Genomic DNA, 13,015 nt, shown 5'->3' with positions numbered 1-13,015 from the left:
CAAACACTAACAGGCCGAGGGCTCGGCAGATTGAAGAGCGACAGATGAGAAGCTTGGCGTTAGGATTCTGCATGCTATCTACCTGAGGCGCTGCCTGGATGGCCCTGACTCACCTGACTGACACTCCATTTCAATAGACTCACTATACTATAAACTCCATAGGCTCTGGACCATTCACTAGCTATGGCTGAGAGGCACAATTTACTTTGGACTACGGTTCATTGGCACATTATAAATGGATTTTCTCAAATCTGACTTACATTGAACCCACAATGGACTGATTCTTTGCTCACTGGCTAAGTGGCAGAATACATAGAATAGCTCAACTTAAACATAGATAATAGGATTCTGCCTCATACTGACTTGGCCTAACTACAGCCCCTCTTATCCTTTGCTCAGAGCTGGATGTCCTTGATTCTCTTCTGGCAGCTGTTAGTGATTTTGAAGCAAAATGCTGATTATTTCACACATATTAATGCATTAGACGGCACAAACATATACACACACACGCTCAGACACACTGTGATCTGGACACATCATGCTCAAACGGTGACGTGGGGGTTTGCGTAGCTGGCCTCTGGTGCTCACACTAAGCCGACACTGGCAGTTAGACGTTCTTCTCTGACAAGTGCTTTGATGCAACGTGTGTACATTTTCCCCTGAGTGTATAGAACTACCCAGAAAATCACACACACCATTCATAGAAAACACACTCGTGGGTGGGAATTTACGCGCACACACCAGCACACTCACAATCACTCTCATACATTATATATATCACTGATACACTCACATCGCATACCATCACATTTGGACTGATGTATATGGGGGGGGGGGACATGACAGCGTGGTTGGATTTCGACTATGTGAACGAGTATGCGCGCGCGTTTACGAAGAATAATGGGCTTTTGTAGGTTCATGGATGAAACACAAGGTCGTGTCCGGAAAGTAGTGCGGGGACAGTAAATGACCATTGTAATTTAGGGTCACACCTATTGTCTACGAATGAGTGCTCAGAGGTGATGTGGAGCATATGGTCGGGTGCCTATCTCGTGACCACGAAGGCGGACTTTGAGGGCGCACCTCCTATCTAAAAGCTACTATAGCTAAATGGTAGCATGACTTCTTCGGCTCTACGACTGCTATTCCAATAGGGGGCCATAGACTAGCCATTATGCAGATTTGTTTGATGATGGTGATTACGGGTGACATGATTGCAAGCGGGTTGTCGAGTGCAAGTGGGGGGGGGCTCACCCCATGCAATTACATGAAATGTCTGTTAAAGCAAAACCAAGTCTATGAGTCGACAACATTCATTATGGGGGATGATGATGGTGGTGATGATGATGGGTGTCAAAAAATGCACACGGGGTGACGGGCGACACACAACATGCGACACACTCTCGCTTGCACACAAACACGGCTCGCGAGCATATTCCCTTTCAGAACCTCAAAGTCACAGAAGGCAGACAGACATTGCCAGTGAGCAACACACTTGAACAGCAACGTCGTAAGCTCACATTGGCAACTCGCTAGTGAGTTTATGGTTGTAGCCCGCGCAACCTCCATCCGCTCTACCTTTCTCTGCTCCTCTTTGGCCTGCTCCTGCTCCAGCTGTTGCAGTCGGGCGGTGGAACGGTTACACAGCTGGCTGTAGGTGGCCGTCAGCTCATCCAGCTGGGAGGTCACCTGGACACGTTCCTCTGGGGACAACCTAGAGGACAAATGTTTCTGTCAGTTTGAACTTGTGTGTGTGTGGTGGGGCTTGCCACATGCGTGTGGTGTGTGGACAAGGGTGAGATGTTAATGAGTGAGTATCCAGTATTCGTGTGTTTATACAGTGGTATGTATGCATGTGTGTAGGAGAAATCTGAACTTACTTGCTGGCCTGTTTAGACATCAGGAAGACTTGGGTGTTCCTGATAGCCTGAGCCACCTCCTCCTTCTTAGCCGCTAACTGCTCACCGACAGCCTAGAAACACAACTCAAATGATTAAAACAACGTGATAAAGGAAACACCGGTATATTCATTTGATAGGCTAAGAGAGTGTGCTATAAGTAAGACAGTGGATGAATACATTTCAATTCCATAAGATACTAGATGTATTTAATAATATGTCTGGACCTGCTGCGCCGCGATGGATGACTCGGCGGAGGCGCCCTGGAGGCCGTTGACCCAGCCCAGCAGCTCTGACACCTGGTCTACCCTCTGCTGCCTCTCCTCCTCCACCTCTTTCTGTGTGTGTGGGGGGGGGGGGGGGGGGGGATCATGTCATCATGATAGAAAGGTATTGGCGATACAGACAACAAATCCCACAAACAGAGGAAGGTTGACGAAACCAAAAAAACAGAGCGAACGAAAGAGAGAGCGAGACATACCTCTTCCTCCTCTAGTCTCCTCAGTGCATCGCTGATGTACTTGACGTGTTGCGTCGTCAAGGTAACCAGGGCTGTGTAGCGTGTGCGCAAGTCCATGAACTGGAATGGCAAAGAAATGGTTTCTGTTCTTGGCTTCACACACAGACGTTGACACATATGTTTCTATAAATACATTAGCCACATTACATCGCGACGATCGTCTCCCTCGCCTTACCTCCTGCGTGATGGCGTCTGATGAAGAGTGCATCCTCCTCCTCTTAACAGTGGATTTCTGGGTCGACTCCACAAAGGCTTTGAATGTCATCAGTTGTAGCTCGTAGTCCTGATGGACAAACATGGATACGTGTAACATCGTGACAACGAACTGATTTCAAAAACAAAAAACGTTTTATGTTGTATTGGTATAGGACATTTTGTGTGGAAATTGGGTATCCGATCAATCAAATGTATTTATAATCCAGTACACCTTGTAGCCCACCTCAATTCAAAATGTATGACTTGCGAAAAAACACCTAGCATGAATCACCATATTTTTGGGCATCAAATGGAAACGTTATTTGTCACACGTTTCGTAAAACAATATGTGTAGACTAACAGCGAAATGCTAACTTAGGAGTCCGTTTCCGATCACCCAAAAATGTGTCTTTACATTACAATGACAAAGTGCTGTGGTACTGTACCTTGACAGAGGTGCAGTACTGTTTGGAGTGGGTTTGGCACTCGTCTAGTTTGGTCTGGTTCTTTTCGATCTCGGCTACTAATGCCTGAGGAGGGGAATCAGGTCCAAGAGAACAGACGTCATTTACAGAAGTCACTCAATCACACTCGGATCATTCCATTCGTTTCAATAGCCATCAGTCTCAATATCCTATTTAAACAAAGCTATCATTCATATCTATTTTTTTTCTTCTTTCAATGAACCTTTCTCTATGGCTGGGTCAATATCTATCTGCTGTGTAGTCCTTCTCTCTCTCCCTTTCTGTCAGATCTCCTTGGATCTGTCTTTCTACCTCTATCGGTTTCCATCCATCCCGCTCACCGTTTGTTCTGCCAGTTGTTCAGACAGGACTCTGCTGTCAGTCTGTCCAGGCTGAGTGTTCTCCTGTCTCTCAGTGGTCTCCTCTATCCAGTGGATCAGAGCAGAGTGGCCGTCTCTGTAGTGCTGCAGGACCGAGCCCAGAGCCTCTAGTTCGGCTCGCCTGGAACAACAAGGAGGAAATCCACGCACATAAACACATCACAACATTCAATAATGTACCCAATCAGTGATATGGGTCGATGCCAGGGTTCCCCAACTGGCGCATCGCGGGTGGTATTATTCGGCCACCCAAGTTTTATGAGCTAAAATAAATAAATACAAATGTATTTTCTGTTGTTGAATTTTCATTGTTGGACATAAAAGACCGTAAAAACAACAGCAAATCAGCTCCAAGTGATTTGAATTCATCTTTAAATAATCTGTTCCCAAGTATTCCCACGCATAATAGAGAGATTGTATAATAGTGTAGATATAATAATAATAATTGATTGGATTTATGTAGCACTTTTCTAGCGAGGAACTCAAAGCGCTTTACATGGTAGGGTGAAAGTCAGCTCAGCTACCATCAACGTGTAGCACCCACCTCAGTGATGCACGGAGACCACCACATCAGCTATCAGGTGGAGATGTGAGGAGTGATATACGCCAATTAGTAATGATTAGGTGGCCATGATGGAATGTGGCTAGGTTGGGAATTTAGCTATGACACCGTGGGTTACTCTTACAATAGGCGCCATGGGATTTTGAATGACCACAGAGTCGGGACAGCCGTTTTAACGTCCCATCTGAAAGACGGCACCCTACACAGGACAATGTTCCCAAATGTAATCAAGGTTTGAAATGATTATGTTTTAGTCTGTTTGGGCTTGTTGCGGTCAATTTGCAGTCTCATTTAAAAAAAATTATGTTCCGGACCCCCGACCACCCGCTCAAGAAAGAATTGGCCTGCGGCCGAATCTAGTTGTTCATCCCTGGTCTATGCTCGCCTTTATTTCACAATTGACCAGAACGGTGGTTTTCCAAATCTGTCCCCATCTCAAGGACATACTGTATTCATTTAAGCATAAACCTACAGTACAAATACAGAGTAAGGCTTAAGTTTCACATAAGACTTCCATAAAAATGATATGACTAACACTGACTCCAACCATCCACCACCACCACTCACCGTGTGTCCATCTGTCTCTTGACTCCGGCCCACCTCTCGGTGAGCTGGGCGGCTTTCTCCTGGTAGCGCTCCAGCTCCGGGCTGCGGTCTGGGTGGAGCCTGTTCAGCTGAGTCCCCGTCTCCCGGGCCTTCTGCACCCCCGACTGCAGGGAGCTCAACACTCCCTCCTGGTCCTCAAGCTCTGACTGCCACGTCTGGAGGGGGGGGGGGGGGGGGGCAGAGAATCATTACGTGGACACACTAACAAACAAATCATAATCTTGGTCCACGCAACGCCTACATCAATAACTTTTTCATGCATTTGTACAAACATTTGTACAGTATCTGAATTAGTGGGATATTAGTGGATAGTTTGTTCTTTCATTGTATCTGCCAGTCTCTTACCCCCAGTTGTTCCCGTAGGGCCTGGATTGCGTTGCCGTCTGCCGGGACGATGTCCTCCTCACTCAGCCTGCTCTCGTACCTCTTCACCTGGATCTCTGCGGCCTGCAAGCTGTGGATCAGCACATCCACTGTCTTCAGCCTGGGCAAAAGGGGGAAGCAAGCGATACTTAGTCAAGTATATTGGTTAAGAGACCTCTTTGGGCTAGGGGGCAGTATTCGGAAGTTCGGATGACTGACGTGCCCAAAGTAAACTGCCTGTTACTCAGGCCCAGAAGCTAAGATATGCATATCATTGGTAGCATTGAATGGAAAACACTCTGAAGCTTCTAAAACTGTTAAAATAATGTCTGTGAGTATAACAGAACTGATATGGCAAGCTCAAACCTCAAACCTGCCATTCATGTTGGCCTATTGAATTTCCAACCAAAAAGCACCCAGATTGCAGTACCTATGGCTTCCACTGGATGTCAGTCTTTATAAAAGGTGTTTTTTGAAAAATTAACAAGTAGTTGTAGTTTTCTAAGGTGTCCCTCGTTAGGACTCTAGTCTTATGGCGCTCGTGAATGAGGGCGCGCACTTTGTTATTTATCTCCGTTATTGAACTTACTACATTCCGTTTTAAATTTGATCGTTTATTTACATATTAGGGTACCTGAGGATTGATTAGAAACGTTGTTTGACTTGTTTGGACGCAGTTTATCGGTAACTTTTGGGATTCCTTTGTCTGCATGTTGAACGAGTGGAAAGGGTGGCTTACTGAATCAAACGCGCCAACTAAACTGACTTTTATGAGATATAAAGAAGGCCTTTATCAAACAAAACGACCAGTTGTGTAGCTGGGACCCTTGGGATTGCAAACAGAGGAAGATCTTCAAAGGTAAGTGATTTATTTTATCGCTATTTCTGATTTTTGTGACACCTCTGTTGGTGTGAAAAATGTTCTTAATGCTGGTGTATACAGGGCGCTGTCTTCAGACAATCAAATGCTATGCTTTCGCCGTAAAGCCTATTGTAAATCAGACAAAGCGGTTCGATTACCAAGATTCTAAGATAAAGAATGATGTATGACACTTGTATTTTCATGAATGTTTAATATGACTATTTTTGTATTTTGCGCTCTGCAATTTCACCGGATGTTGTCGTAGTGGAACACATAGCGGGACACCTACCCCAAAGAGGTTTTAAGAGAGAGTACTTTGAGTGTGTGTGTGTCTACGTACTTGCGCAGGTAGACAGAGGAGAGGTTGTGTAGTCTGTCGATCTTCTCCACAGCCAGGTTGAGTTCAGAGCGCAGCATGGGGACAGTGGAGGAGGTGGGCTTCTCCTCAAAGAAACTCACACAGCGACGCGACACCTCACCAAGACTGGTCCGCAGGCCATCCAGGTCCGACTGCAGCTTCTGACACCGAGAATAAGGCTTAGTCTTGACTTGCATATTCATTATGTAGAAATAAGTTGAAACATGAAAAGAAGTGAAAGCAACTGAATAAAGTTAGTGCTGGTCCCCTTTTTGTTGGTAGATTAATACGAGGGTTAAGACTCTGGTGACCAGCAGATGGCGCTGTAGCACCATACTGACCTCTTGCTCTGCAATTTGAACAGTGTTGTCGATGCTGTTGCCCGATAGGTTGCTAGGGGGTGGAGTCTGAATGCTGCGCATCAGCTTTTGCTCCGCCTCCTCCAGACGCAGTTTAATGTTCTGGAGCTCTGACAGGTAGGACCGAGAGACAGACTCATCCTTCTCCACTAGATGAGTTACAAACAGAGAAAGAGAGAGACAGAGAGAGAGAGACAGAGAGAGAGAGACAGAGAGAGAGAGACAGAGACAGAGAGACAGAGAAGGTGGTGGAAAGAGGGGGAGAGTAGATGAAAAGAGAGAGGAAGGGGTGGATAAAGGGTAAATAGAGACAGAGGGGAGCGGGAGTGGGGAGATAAGACAAGAGAGAATTTCATTTCCATCCCACTTAATTGGGTCAACGCACCATCACAAAACCCTTTCATTAGAATTCCCAATGTTGCCCTCATGCCCCAAATGTGGATGAAGCCAAGACTCGAGTAATTGAGGTGATGCACTCTGTCAATCTACCTGTCCCCATGCTAAACAGACACATTTGTCTTTTTAGTGCACTATCAATAATTTGGATGAATCTCAATACTACCAAGCAAGTAAAGTTAAGTAAATATGTGAAAAAAGTAAGCCAAACCCCCAACTGCCTCCCAATTCTCCACCCTTTCCCCTGAAACGTGACTTACCCTGATGCATTTAAAACCAAAGGATGTGTGTAAGCATGGCAACACCAATCCTCCGCTTGTGTGTAAGCAACACCAATCCTCCGCTTTTAAATCCAAGCACGGGAGTGAACAAGTGCACACTTCAGGGAAAAGGGTGGAGAATTGGGACTGAGACACCATATCTGTCCATCTACCTGTCTCCATGTTGACCAGCAGGTCCTGGCAGTGTTCCTGGGCGGTGTGGGCGTCTCTCTCCAGCTCGCGTCTCTCAGCGGGGTTGAAGAGGGCGCTCTCTTTGCTGTCAGAGAGGAAGTCAGCCAGGTGGGCCTCCAAATGGTTCAGAGCCTGGTCCCTGGCCACAGGGGTCTGGGAACGTACCTGAGGGGTTCGAGAGAAAGAGATAGGTGTACGTGAGCTAAATTGAAGAGTGGTGATTGATTTGATTCGTCCAGTAAAAAAAGCTTTTTTTTCTCAACGTGACAGGGATAGCGCCATAAAGCCAGATACTTCTTTCCATTGTGGTCCCTAAAGTGCATGGTGCAAAAACATGTTGATATGTGTATTAATTAACATGCATTAAGACCTTAGTCATAGGTAAGAAGTGGATATGAACATATTAGCAGATGGAGGGGAAAGAGGAAGACATTTGACAACAGAGGGACATACACCATAAAGTAAGTTATATGAGATATCAGCTGGAGAGAGAGAAAGAAAGCGAGAGAGGGCGAGAGAGAAAGAGAGGGAGAGAGAGAGAGAAAGAAAGCGAGAGAAAGAAAGCGAGAAAGAAAGCGAGAAAGGGCGAGAGAGAAAGAGAGAGAGAGGGAGAGAGAAAGGGAGAGAGAAAGAAAGCGAGAGAAAGAAAGTGAGAGAAAGAAAGCGAGAAAAAAAGCGAGAAAGAAAGAGAGAGAAAGAGAGTGAGGGCGAGAGAGCAAAAGAAAGAGAACGCGAGAGTGGGTTAGAGAAAGAAAGAGGGTGAGAGAGAAAGAGAAATATGCTTGGAAGAAACTATAAGAAGTAGAACAATTAAGTGAGACAAATGTGGCTGAAGACAGACACGAGAGAGACGGACAGCAACAGGATATTTCTGTCAACCATAGAGACGAACTGTGACATTAAAACAGTATGTCTAACCGTGTCTAGGCTCCAGGAGGAGACGGTCCTGATGTCTTTCTGCAGGTAGTGCCAGGAGACCACACTCTTCATGCTGACGTGTAGATTGTGCCATAGAGACATCACGTTCTGGTACAGCTGCTCCATCCTACAACACACGGAATAACACTCTCAATAGACAGCAGGGTTAGGTGGGAGTGTGTATGGGCATCCGCGTGTGTGAAAGCGTGTGTTGATCTGCTCGTGTGTGTGCACATGTTTATATGAATATGTGAACTGCGTGTGTATGTGTGTGTGTGTGTGTGTGTGTGTGTGCTATGTGAGTGTGTACCTGCTGGCGGTGTCCATGGCCTCCTGGTTGGGCGGTGGTACGGTGAAGCAGACTGACGGCACCATGGCCTCATTCCCACTGGGGCTGATCACCTTCCATTTAGTCCTCTGAGAGTTGTCCTCCAACACACACTCCTCACCTCGGCTGATGGTGATCTACAGGAGGGAGGCAGAGAGAGGTGGGAGAGAGAGGTGGGAGAGAGAGGTGGGAGAGAGAGGTGGGAGAGAGAGGTGGGAGAGAGAGGTGGGAGAGAGAGGTGGGAGAGAGAGGTGGGAGAGAGAGGTGGGAGAGAGAGGTGGGAGAGAGAGGTGGGAGAGAGAGGTGGGAGAGAGAGGTGGGAGAGAGAGGGGTGGGAGAGAGGTGGGAGAGAGAGGTGGGAGAGAGAGGTGGGAGAGAGAGGTGGGAGAGAGAGGTGGGAGAGAGGAGGGATGGGAAGGAAGATGAAAAAGGGATGGGTACAGATGGAGCGATGAGGAGAGGACGAGATACCGAGATGTGGGTGTGAGGGGAGGATGGGAGAGATATTGGGAGAGAGGAATCGATGAAGATCGATGAGGAGAGACGTGGACAGTTGAGGAGGTGAAAAGGTTGGGAGATTGGGAAAGAGGGAAAACAAATGGAAAAATAAAGTTTTACGGCAACAAACAAATAACGCAAATCAAAATGGAAACGTTCATGGGTTTAATGTGGTTAGCCAAAGCCCTAACAACTGAAAAAGACACTAGAATCACCACGGTGCCATATTGAATTGAGCAGCCATTTAAAAACCCTGGAACTATAAGAGTATCCATGGGACTGAAAATGTCTACATGTGCCCCGCACTCATTAGAAGATCTGTTGACATCTGGCCAACAAATACAGAGAGCTAGGGTAGTAAGAGACTCAATTTGGCATTGTGCGGTGTGGTCCCGACGCTCTGGAAAAATGAAAATGTTAAAAATGACAATGTCCAGAGCAGCAAAGCGAGGCCTGTGCATCTAAATCAAATCAAATGTATTTATAAAGCCCTTCGTACATCAGCTGATATCTCAAAGTGCTGTACAGAAACCCAGCCTAAAACCCCAAACAGCAAGCAATGCAGGTGTAGAAACACTGTGGCTAGGATAAACTCCCTAGAAAGGCCAAAACCTAGGAAGAAACCTAGAGAGGAACCAGGCTATGAGGGGTGGCCAGTCCTCTTCTGGCTGTGCCGGGTGGAGATTATAACGGAACATGGCCAAGATGTTCAAATGTTCATAAATGACCAGCATGGTCAAATAATAATAATCACAGCTGTCCCCTCTCTCAACCCACCCCCTGCGCACACAGAAACACTGCAACGTAAATGTACAAAAAAGCTTACGACTGCGGCTAAAACATAGTCTCACTGGCTGAATAAGCTGGGATACTGTGGGTCAGTCGTACGTCTACTTCACCCTTACCAGCTGATCTGGACCGTTATCTCATATAGGTCGGAAATCCAACCGAGATAAAGAAAACTAACAGATCCTAAATCAGTTGATAGGAGCGTAGAGTAACCAGGGAGTATTCAGTGTGCCGTGTGAGAGCTGAGCGCTGAGGTGGAGGAGGAGGAGGAGGAGGAGCAGGAGGAGGAGGACATCAGCAGTAATACCTGAACGTTAGCCTTGACAGCCCGGCGGACACACGAGAAGGGAGAGAGAGAGAGGAAGAGACGAAGGAGTGAGAGATAGAGGGTAGGAAGGGGAAACGGTAGGATGGAGAGAAAGAAGACATATGAAAGATTATTTTGGGATAGCGTCATGAAGACCGGGTTGTGTGTGTCTACTTTAAAAGGAGCCCGTAGTTGGTGTCAATCTAAGTGTGTGTGTGTGTGTGTGTGTGTGTGTGTGTGTGTGTGTGTGTGTGTGTGTGTTTCTAGTAGGTGCAGATGAAGGAAAGGAGAGGAGTAGAAGAAGCCACTCGTGACTATTGAGACACACCCCTGCAGTAACCACTGCACCTCCACCTGACCAGAATGTAACGGAACCTCACACACGCCTAACTGGGAAAACCGTCCTAGTCCCAGAGAGACTCACACAGCAGAACTAAAATAGCTGTGTCCGAGCCACCTCCTGTCCCTATGCAACATTACAGGAGTGGAAACGCAGATTTTCAGATGTTTGCCTGAGTCTGCACAGGTGGGAGAAATTCATAATTCATAGCTTTTAGCTTCTCTGCTAGCATCACACAGCACTTTGGGCGGTGGAGAGGCTTCACATGTGAGTGTGAGGCGAGTCGGGTGTCAGTGGCCAAATGGAATTCTCTTCTCATGAATCATTACTAGACTTCGGAGCGGCTACCGTGGGCTCCTTCAGGGGATTTGTAACGAGTGTTGCCGATCCATTGTGATACAATGGCATAATCCAATATTGCGGTGTTCTCAGCTGAAAAATAAATCGATGGGAAAGTTGAGCCGTTTAAAAAAAGCCCATCTGAATATCCCTACGAAAAATATTGAGTAGAAGACTCAAAATATTGAGTAGATGATTACGAATCCTAAGGATAATTGAGCCCATTCTGCCAAAATCGACCATTTTTATTTGTTCTCAAAAAGCACAACGTTATCTAGTGATGTGTAGTGGCACTACTAGGCTGCAACAACAACCACATTTCAATAGTTCTAATGCAGCAATCTGCCAATCAACACTGGAAATTGTAGAACCCCTATGTGGGGGGGGGGGGTCACAGTTTAAATTCATGGTTGAATAATACATGCTATTGAAGCAACTATTGAAAACATGTTTTTTAGCTGACAAATGGACTGGTTCTATACACCAACAATGGCATGGCGAAAGCAGCCAATGATGACAGCCGTTTGCTTGAAAATGCACCGTATTGGATTGCTAAGGTGTAGGTGGGGCTGAGAGGGGTTGTGCAGGGTAGTGACGGAACAAATTGGCAGAAGGATACAGTTAGGTGAAGTGGGGTAATTTGACCTGGGTCGTATTCACAAGGACACATAACAGATTTTTTTTTCAAAATGTCCTGCAACGGAAAATTATGTACATTTTTTTAAAATTGATTGGACAATTCCACACAGTCCCTCCCTGTGTCCTTCTGTTTTCCTCCGTTTGGCACCTAATGAACAGGACCCTGGTATTGTCATGACAGTGTGGGTGTGGTACCTCTATCTGCCGGTAGTCACATATGGCGCGGATGGGCGTGGTGCTTCCCAGGGTGCTCTCGGCGCTGCGGGGGAGGAGCTGCACCACCGTCTTGGCCCGGCCCACCAGGCTGGCCACAGAGCTGCGGTACTCAATCAGCTGCTCCTTCTCTTCCTGTAGGGTACAGCCATTGGTCAGTGAGGGTGTCAAACAATCAAATCAGTCAGTCAGTCAAGTGGTCAGCTTTTGTAATACTGTATGTGATCTATAGGCATAGTCTTACATGATAACATATACCTTTCAATCTTCAGTCCATTTCCTATTATTTTACTATCGTTTCCATACATATTGATTACATTGGACTCCACAGTAGCCCAATTTATCATGTACAGCAGGGATCTTCTCTCTTCTCAGCTCAACAGGATAGCTATAGGGCCCAGTAGCTTAGCTTACAATCGCCAAATTGGTGACACTGGGACAGTGTTTGCTAGCTAGCTCAGCACTAGCATTAGCTTTCAAGCTAGCCATTAAACATTAAAAAAGGCTTTAGCTTAACTCCTCATGGTGGCATGTAGAAATATATTCACATGGACTAACTTGCTGACAGAAAGCTTCATCACATGGACTAACTTCCTGACAGAAAGCTTCATTACAGTTTAACAGAGGCTCAAGGCACTGGGAGAGCTAAGGGCTAGAGTGAGTGAGGGAAGCACTAATATGCTAATAGCATTACACTTCAGAGATGAATTTCACACAGGCCGAATTAACATTGAACTAGCATTAGCAACGGGTTAGTGCTATTAGAGGTGGACCATGAGTCAAGAGTCCAACGCGGGAAACAAAATGGCGGAGGAGAGAAACAGTCACTTCGGATACATTTTTGGTGTATAGCCATTATCCATTGTATTATTTGGAAGAATGAATTGTGAGTACAATGGGTAGAGGTACTGTAACTTCATTAGTTAGCCATTCAAATGCATTGCATCGGTCTAATATAGGGCTTTGGTGGTTGTTTTTATGGAATAAAGCGAATGAGGCATCTGTCAAAGTCTGTTTTAATCTTCCCCCAGTGAGAACACGCACACACACGGCATTGGAAATTTAATCAACCGCCCAGCGCTTAACACCCCATTTCACACCAAACACACACATGCTGGCTCAAACTGAGTGCAGTGATGTGCTCATCATTTGGTATCTTGAAATGAGGCTAGCACCCAGACACACAAACAAAAGCACCCAGGATAACAGCAAAACACATCTACATGTTC

The 13,015-nt window shown here is 46.2% G+C and overlaps 1 protein-coding gene across 22 annotated transcripts in view; it reads right to left on the bottom strand.

Annotated features, from left to right (window-relative positions):
* The window catches only part of LOC129831305 (microtubule-actin cross-linking factor 1-like), a 258,379-nt gene that overhangs the window by 96,762 nt on the left and 148,602 nt on the right, over positions 1–13,015 (bottom strand). For 21 of the 22 annotated variants that reach the window (XM_055894583.1, XM_055894588.1, XM_055894594.1 and 18 more), the window contains 15 exons: positions 11,769–11,921; positions 8,644–8,798; positions 8,334–8,460; positions 7,397–7,580; positions 6,550–6,716; positions 6,191–6,369; positions 4,971–5,109; positions 4,587–4,780; positions 3,419–3,578; positions 3,060–3,143; positions 2,594–2,701; positions 2,380–2,478; positions 2,126–2,236; positions 1,881–1,972; positions 1,579–1,714 (listed from right to left, as the gene is read on the bottom strand). In XM_055894583.1, the coding sequence (XP_055750558.1) occupies positions 1,579–1,714; positions 1,881–1,972; positions 2,126–2,236; positions 2,380–2,478; positions 2,594–2,701; positions 3,060–3,143; positions 3,419–3,578; positions 4,587–4,780; positions 4,971–5,109; positions 6,191–6,369; positions 6,550–6,716; positions 7,397–7,580; positions 8,334–8,460; positions 8,644–8,798; positions 11,769–11,921 (2,088 nt within the window). Of the gene's footprint in view, positions 1–1,578; positions 1,715–1,880; positions 1,973–2,125; positions 2,237–2,379; positions 2,479–2,593; positions 2,702–3,059; positions 3,144–3,418; positions 3,579–4,586; positions 4,781–4,970; positions 5,110–6,190; positions 6,370–6,549; positions 6,717–7,396; positions 7,581–8,333; positions 8,461–8,643; positions 8,799–10,255; positions 10,479–11,768; positions 11,922–13,015 lie in introns of those variants that run through there. The other variant, XM_055894586.1, reaches the window with a different exon arrangement.

This window comes from Salvelinus fontinalis, chromosome 32, assembly GCF_029448725.1.
Source record: "Salvelinus fontinalis isolate EN_2023a chromosome 32, ASM2944872v1, whole genome shotgun sequence".
Classification (NCBI taxonomy): Eukaryota; Metazoa; Chordata; class Actinopteri; order Salmoniformes; family Salmonidae; genus Salvelinus; species Salvelinus fontinalis.
The sequence above is the reverse complement of the archived record's forward strand: the minus strand, read 5'-3'. Positions and strand labels throughout refer to the sequence as shown.